The sequence below is a fragment of the Rhizophagus irregularis genome, chromosome 6 (genome assembly GCF_026210795.1).
Source record: "Rhizophagus irregularis chromosome 6, complete sequence".
NCBI classification, from domain to species: domain Eukaryota; kingdom Fungi; phylum Glomeromycota; class Glomeromycetes; order Glomerales; family Glomeraceae; genus Rhizophagus; species Rhizophagus irregularis.
Genome location: NC_089434.1, coordinates 1,474,417 through 1,483,047, shown reverse-complemented (window position 1 = coordinate 1,483,047; position 8,631 = coordinate 1,474,417). Strand labels below are relative to the sequence as shown.

Below are 8,631 nucleotides of genomic sequence, written 5' to 3'. Positions count from 1 at the left end.
ATTCTCTAATAAATTCTCTGTCAAAAAATACTTTCACCTATTAAAAAAAATTCTCCAAAGAATTTTTTACAAAATACCCAATGAATTCTCTATCGAAAAAAAAAATCCTGTTAAAAAATTGTTCCAACAAATCAGGTATGTCCAAAAAAAAATCTTATTAAAAAAAAAATTCTCCAATGAAATTTAAATTTAATAAAATTATCCATCGAAAAAAAAACTCAGAAATGTCCCTATCAATAAAAAAATGCTCTGACAATATTTTTTATCAAAAAAAGTCTTTTTATTAAAAAAAATTCCAAAAGAATTTTATCAAAAAAAGCCTTTGCCTATAATAAAAATTCTCTATAAAAATTGTTTTATTAAAAAAAAAGCCAATAAAATAAAAAAAAAATACTTCATGTAAAAACTATGCTAAACTTAAAAAACGTGATTAACAAAATATCACCCCTGTGCTGACAAAGAAACTAATTTTTGACAAGATAAAATTAATCAAATACAGTTGGACAAAAACATCAACTACAGATAGATAAAACCTCAAGCACGGACAGATAAAAATACCAAGCACGAACAGATAAAATCATCAAGCATCTAGATAAACATCAGATAAAAATATCAAGCACGTGACAGATTAAAATCAAGCATAAACAGGTAAAATGTCAGACACGGGGTGAAGCCATGCTTGATATTTTATCACACAATTTTGTTCAACTCGGCTTGCCATATACTTTGCAAGTGTTTTGATGATCGTTTAACCGGGAGTCTATGGGGCACTTTATTTTAAAAAATATAAAAAAAATTGTAACACTATATTTCAGAGAGTACGACAGATTACCGAATAGGAAAAGACTATTGTCTGTTTTTTACTCTACGATAAAAAAATGAAAAGTTTTGCAATAATAATATTTACCACGTTTAAATACACCTTATGGTTCTGCATCTGTGTAAACAATTAATTAAAATTATTACTATAAGAAATTAATTTACTAAAAAGGAAAAGTTTTGCACCAATATTTACTACTTGCTAAAACAATAGTGAAGATGAAAATCAACAAGTATTTTAATTGCATGATCGATTTTGTGTATTTTATATATAATTTTTAATTCGTTGTTTGTTAAATTGTTTAGAAAATTCTCTCCTCTTTCTCAAAGTATTTATATAAGAAAAATTTCTATAGTAGCATGTATCTCAAATGATTACATGATTACATTATTATTAATGAAGTGAAGCAAATGAGACGTACAAAAATATTTTTGCCATGTTTTTCTATAGTAAGTATTACGTCATTGTTAAAATTCACAATTGAAGAGCAAAGCCATTTTAAATTAGATAATTTGAAAATGCGAGATTTTGATTATCTTAAACTGCAGTCTATAGATTGCGAAGTAAATGAGGTGTATAAGAATTTTGCCCAATAAAATAATTTAGACATATTTTATAATTTATTGTGTCAAATTCTAAAAAAAGGACCACTTATTTTATTGTGGTAGAAGTATATCCCAAATTTATTCTGAAATTAATAAAATTAACCAATATCTGATTTAAAAAATATAAATACTGTATTGCATTAAGTATTTATTTTAAAACCACTTTTATAATAATTGACATATAAAGAAATTGTTTATAAGTACCCATTGAAACAATAGTAAAGACAAAAATCAATAATAAATAATTTAATTTCATGATTAATTTTTTGTGTGTGATATATGATTTTAATTCATTGTTTGTTAACTTATTTTTAAAATAATTTTCTCTCCTTTTAAAGTGTTTATATAAAAAAAAATTTCTATAGTAATACGTATTTTTAAATTACTACATTTTTCATATTATTACTAAGAGCACAAGAGTATTTTTGTCACATTTTTATTGCGCCATGTTAAAATTTATGATTGAAAAGCAGAGCCACTTTACTTTTGCCACTTTTTTTGTATTAAAAACTTGAATCTTGAATTAACAACTTGAAACTAGAGGAATCTGATGTGCAGCAACTTCGTTGCCACTAGTGATTGATATTGAAGTACTTAACACTATATTTCTATATTTCTATATTTTAATTTATATTTACATTTTAAATAAAATTGCTTGAATTACATAATTTTGGATTTAGGTATTCCTATATAATATATAGTAGCATAATAAATTTCAATTATAACTTTAGTTAATATGTTTTAATATACAGTAGAATTAATATTTGAAAGGGAATTTGGTTTATTAAAATTTCTATTTTGAATTATTTAATAATTTAAAATTTGTTTAATAAATATTCTCTTGGCATTTCTTATATTTTTTTTTTATCTTTAAAAATAATTTTTTGAAAAAAAAAGTTTTCATTTAAAAAAAAATTCTTTTTATTTTAAACCAAAGGGAGTGATCTAAAGATAAAAAATTAAATAGTAATTAATAAATAATCTAATTAATCAATCAATAAATAAGAAAATAAACTAAGAAAAATATATTTTTATTTAATATTTAACATTTGGCTCGATAATTAGTGGTAGTCAAATTATCGGCTAAAACACATTTTTTTTAATAGAAAAAATAAAAAATCAAAAAATTCTTTTAAATAACCAATTTTTCTTTAATATTCTGTTTTAAAAAATATTAGTTTTATTTGATTGGTTCGGATTTATCATAAGAATTAGTACGATAAACAAAATTTAACATAAAAGACATAATTGATGCATGTTTTTGAAATACAATTAGATTACAAATGAAAGACTGGCAAAAAAGTCTTTTAATAGTTTAGATATAATTAATGTGTCAAATATGTATTTTTTCTATTTATTTCCTAAAACTTCACAATTTCAAAATGAAAGGAAAGAATATAAGAATACTTCTTGGCTTATATTTTTCTATTTCATGTAAGTTGGTTTAAATTTTGTGATATTTGGCATTGCTTATAATTGTTTTTTTTTTAATAATGATTTTTGGTTTTTGACATGTTGCTAGTTGTTATTAGTAGAATAAATGAATAATAGATATTATATATATATATATATATTTTTATTTATTCTAGATATTTAATAATATTTTACTATTTATTTAATTATTTCAAATTCGATAAGATATTTTTTTTTTACAATTTCACGACCAAATATTGATTAAAAGTTTCATGATATATTTTCGATATGGTCAATATTTGGTTTCAATTTTAAAAGTTTCTGTAAAGTATAATTGCTTTTTTGGAGGATTAAGGAAGAGGCTTGTGAAGAAGAACTCACTGTCATTTTCATAGAACTGTCTGTAAAACAAAATTGATAGAAGGATATTTTCCGGTTAGGTTTGGCCAGAGTTATGCAGAGCTATGTACGAAAATGTGATCAAACAGATCAAATGGCTAGTGTTAGGCTGTTGGTCTATACATTACCATTGGAAATGGTTTTATATTATTATTTTGATAATTTATATCTCATAATTGAAAAAGTTATAAAAAAAAGATTTATTTAAATTACAAACTAAGAACCTGTAAAATATTTTACTACTCTAGTCTTAGTGTTTAAATAATTATAAGTATAATAAAAAAAAAAAGGGAATTATTTAAATTACAAACTAAGAAACTCATAAAATATTTTCCTACTCTAGTCTTAGACTCTTAGTGTTTAAATAAATCTAAAAAGAATAAAATAAAGAACAATTTCTTTTAAATGTATAATATCAAATATCACTTAAAAAAAACTATAAATTTTTTTTAAAAACAAACAATGACTAGTTTTTTTCATCTGTTTTAATATCTAAGTTAAATATTAAATAAAATTAATTTCACATAAATAATTTGCAAGATTAATTTTTTATATATCATGATACATACCTAATGACCCCAAATCCTTAATTATAAAATCATTCAAATCTTCACTTTCAATAATTTCATTCAATTTTTTACTAGTAAAATTAAGTAAGCGACTTGTATAACATGCTTTAGGATGAGGTTGAGTAACAAGATTGTTATACTGCCCAATTGGTGCATTTATAAATTCCATAATGTTGCTTTTTAATTCATCATTGACTTCATCATCTTCATCAGGACGGAGAATCCATTTTTTAATAACATCCTTCACTTCTGATGTAGATGGTCTTTTTAATGGATCTTCATTCCAACATTTTTTCATTAAATCTACATAGCATTGTGGAGTATTTTCAATAATTTCAGGACGTTCACCTTTACAAATACTTAAACTAAGATGAAGATCATGTTCTCTATTATTAAATGGTGGTATTCCAGATGTAAACTCCCACATAATCATAGAAAAACTATATATATCACTAGCTGGAATATAAGATTTGCCTCTTAAAACTTCAGGAGCCATAAATGGTATAACACCATAAATATCATACTTTTTCAAACCCGATTTTACAGGTTGACATAATCCTAAATCACTAATATATAATATACTCTCATTATGATTTAAAATATTACCATCATGAAAATCACAATGAATAAGATTTTTTTCATGTATCTTACTAAGTCCAGAAATAATTCTGTACAACATACATAATTTTTGATTCCAATTATTTTTGACTATTCTTGTTAAATTTTCTCTTAAATTACCATTATTTGCATAAGCCATTACTACTATATATTTTGAAATCTCTGGATCTTTTGTAAATCCATAAAAATTTACAATTTCATGTGATGAATTTAAACAATTCTTATGATAGTCCCACTACAAAAATTAATAATAATTTATTAATATAAATTATAAAAATAAAAAAATAATATACTATCAATCTATCATACTTCTTTCAAAAATCATTTAAATTTTCATTTAAATTCTTGTGACATTTAAAAATTACTTCTTTTTCATCTTTATTATTCTTTAACCAAATAGCTTTGTATATAGTACCAAATCCTCCTTCATTAAGATATTCAACATTTTTAAATCGGTTATAAGGAATCCATCTTAATTTTTTTTTTAAAATAAAATCATCTATAATTGTATTTCCACTTTTCCCAAATCTATAAATTTTAATAATTAAAATTATATTATAGATTATATTATAATTTACACTAAAATAAATTATTACTTACTCTAAAATTTAAATAGAAATTTAATGTAATATAAGTCTTAGTCTTTGGATAAATACATAATAACTTATAATTTATAACTTACCAACTAAAGTAACAGATAATTTTTTGAATAAAAGAATTCAATTAACAAATAAATATTATATAAATATATAACAATAGAGGTACTTACAAGCTAGATCATAATAATTTTTTAAATAAAGAAATTAGATAGTTTAAATTATATGTAAATATTATAACAATAAGTAATAATAGAATTAAATAAATAACTTACTCGCTATATTATTTAATAATTTTTTAAATAAAGAAATTAGATAGTTTAAATTATATGTAAATATTATAACAATAAGTAATAATAGAATTAAATAAATAACTTACTCGCTATATTATTTAATAATTTTTTAAATAAAGAAATTAGATAGTTTAAATTATATGTAAATATTATAACAATAAGTAATAATAGAATTAAATAAATAACTTACTCGCTATATTATTTAATAATTTTTTAAATAAAGAAATTAGATAGTTTAAATTATATGTAAATATTATAACAATAAGTAATAATAGAATTAAATAAATAACTTACAATCTATTAAATAAAGAAATTAGATAGTTTAAATTATATGTAAATATTATAACAATAAGTAATAATAGAATTAAATAAATAACTTACAATCTATTAAATAAAGAAATTAGATAGTTTAAATTATATGTAAATATTATAACAATAAGTAATAATAGAATTAAATAAATAACTTACCCCCTATATTATTTAATAATTTTTTAAATAAAGAAATTAGATAGTTTAAATTATATGTAAATATTATAACAATAAGTAATAATAGAATTAAATAAATAACTTACAATCTATTAAATAAAGAAATTAGATAGTTTAAATTATATGTAAATATTATAACAATAAGTAATAATAGAATTAAATAAATAACTTACTCGCTATATTATTTAATAATTTTTTAAATAAAGAAATTAGATAGTTTAAATTATATGTAAATATTATAACAATAAGTAATAATAGAATTAAATAAATAACTTACCCCCTATATTATTTAATAATTTTTTAAATAAAGAAATTAGATAGTTTAAATTATATGTAAATATTATAACAATAAGTAATAATAGAATTAAATAAATAACTTACCATCTACGAAATAATTTTTTAAATAAAGAAATTAGATAGTTTAAATTATATGTAAATATTATAACAATAAGTAATAATAGAATTAAATAAATAACTTACTCGCTATATTATTTAATAATTTTTTAAATAAAGAAATTAGATAGTTTAAATTATATGTAAATATTATAACAATAAGTAATAATAGAATTAAATAAATAACTTATGACTTACCAACTAAAATAAATTGCAAAATAATTTTTTAAATAAAGAAATTAGATAGTTTAAATTATATGTAAATATTATAACAATAAGTAATAATAGAATTAAATAAATAACTTACAATCTATTAAATAAAGAAATTAGATAGTTTAAATTATATGTAAATATTATAACAATAAGTAATAATAGAATTAAATAAATAACTTACAATCTATTAAATAAAGAAATTAGATAGTTTAAATTATATGTAAATATTATAACAATAAGTAATAATAGAATTAAATAAATAACACAATCTATTAAATAAAGAAATTAGATATTTAAATTATATGTAAATATTATAACAATAAGTAATAATATAATTAAATAAATAACTTACCATCTACAAATAATTTTTTAAATAAAGAAATTAGATAGTTTAAATTATATGTAAATATTATAACAATAAGTAATAATAGAATTAAATAAATAACTTACATATTATTTAATAATTTTTTAAATAAAGAAATTAGATATTTAAATTATATAAATATTATAACAATAAGTAATAATAGAATTAAATAAATAACTTACAATCTATTAAATAAAGAAATTAGATAGTTTAAATTATATGTAAATATTATAACAATAAGTAATAATAGAATTAAATAAATAACTTACCCCCTATATTATTTAATAATTTTTAAATAAAGAAATTAGATAGTTTAAATTATATGTAAATATTATAACAATAAGTAATAATAGAATTAAATAAATAACTTACCATCTACGAAATAATTTTTTAAATAAAGAAATTAGATAGTTTAAATTATATGTAAATATTATAACAATAAGTAATAAGAATTAAATAAATAACTTACTACAATCTTATATATATTATTTAATAATTTTTTAAATAAAGAAATTAGATAGTTTAAATTATAGTAAATATTATAACAATAAGTAATAATATTAAATAAATAACTTACCCCCTATATTATTTAATAATTTTTTAAATAAAGAAATTAGATAGTTTAAATTATATGTAAATATTATAACAATAAGTAATAATAGAATTAAATAAATAACTTACCCCCTATATTATTTAATAATACAATAAGTAATAATAGAATTAAATAAATAACTTACAATCTATTAAATAAAGAAATTAGATAGTTTAAATTATATGTAAATATTATAACAATAAGTAATAATAGAATTAAATAAATAACTTACAATCTATTAAATAAAGAAATTAGATAGTTTAAATTATATGTAAATATTATAACAATAAGTAATAATAGAATTAAATAAATAACTTACAATCTATTAAATAAAGAAATTAGATAGTTTAAATTATATGTAAATATTATAACAATAAGTAATAATAGAATTAAATAAATAACTTACTCGCTATATTATTTAATAATTTTTTAAATAAAGAAATTAGATAGTTTAAATTATATGTAAATATTATAACAATAAGTAATAATAGAATTAAATAAATAACTTACAATCTATTAAATAAAGAAATTAGATAGTTTAAATTATATGTAAATATTATAACAATAAGTAATAATAGAATTAAATAAATAACTTACAATCTATTAAATAAAGAAATTAGATAGTTTAAATTATATGTAAATATTATAACAATAAGTAATAATAGAATTAAATAAATAACTTACCATCTACGAAATAATTTTTTAAATAAAGAAATTAGATAGTTTAAATTATATGTAAATATTATAACAATAAGTAATAATAGAATTAAATAAATAACTTACAATCTATTAAATAAAGAAATTAGATAGTTTAAATTATATGTAAATATTATAACAATAAGTAATAATAGAATTAAATAAATAACTTACCCCCTATATTATTTAATAATTTTTTAAATAAAGAAATTAGATAGTTTAAATTATATGTAAATATTATAACAATAAGTAATAATAGAATTAAATAAATATCTTACAATCTATTAAATAAAGAAATTAGATAGTTTAAATTATATGTAAATATTATAACAATAAGTAATAATAGAATTAAATAAATAACTTACTCGCTATATTATTTAATAATTTTTTAAATAAAGAAATTAGATAGTTTAAATTATATGTAAATATTATAACAATAAGTAATAATAGAATTAAATAAATAACTTACTCGCTATATTATTTAATAATTTTTTAAATAAAGAAATTAGATAGTTTAAATTATATGTAAATATTATAACAATAAGTAATAATAGAATTAAATAAATAACTTACT

The 8,631-nt window shown here is 18.1% G+C and overlaps 1 protein-coding gene across 1 annotated transcript; it reads right to left on the bottom strand.

Moving 5' to 3' along the window:
- Nucleotides 1-3,703: 3,703 nt before the first annotated feature.
- OCT59_026072 (uncharacterized protein) lies at nucleotides 3,704-4,233 on the bottom strand (the record flags this gene model as incomplete). Its single annotated transcript, XM_066142922.1, has 2 exons — nucleotides 3,704-3,729; nucleotides 3,807-4,233. 2 exons carry the CDS (start codon nucleotides 4,231-4,233, stop codon nucleotides 3,704-3,706), a joined length of 453 nt encoding a protein of 150 aa, XP_065992494.1.
- Nucleotides 4,234-8,631: the final 4,398 nt, after the last annotated feature.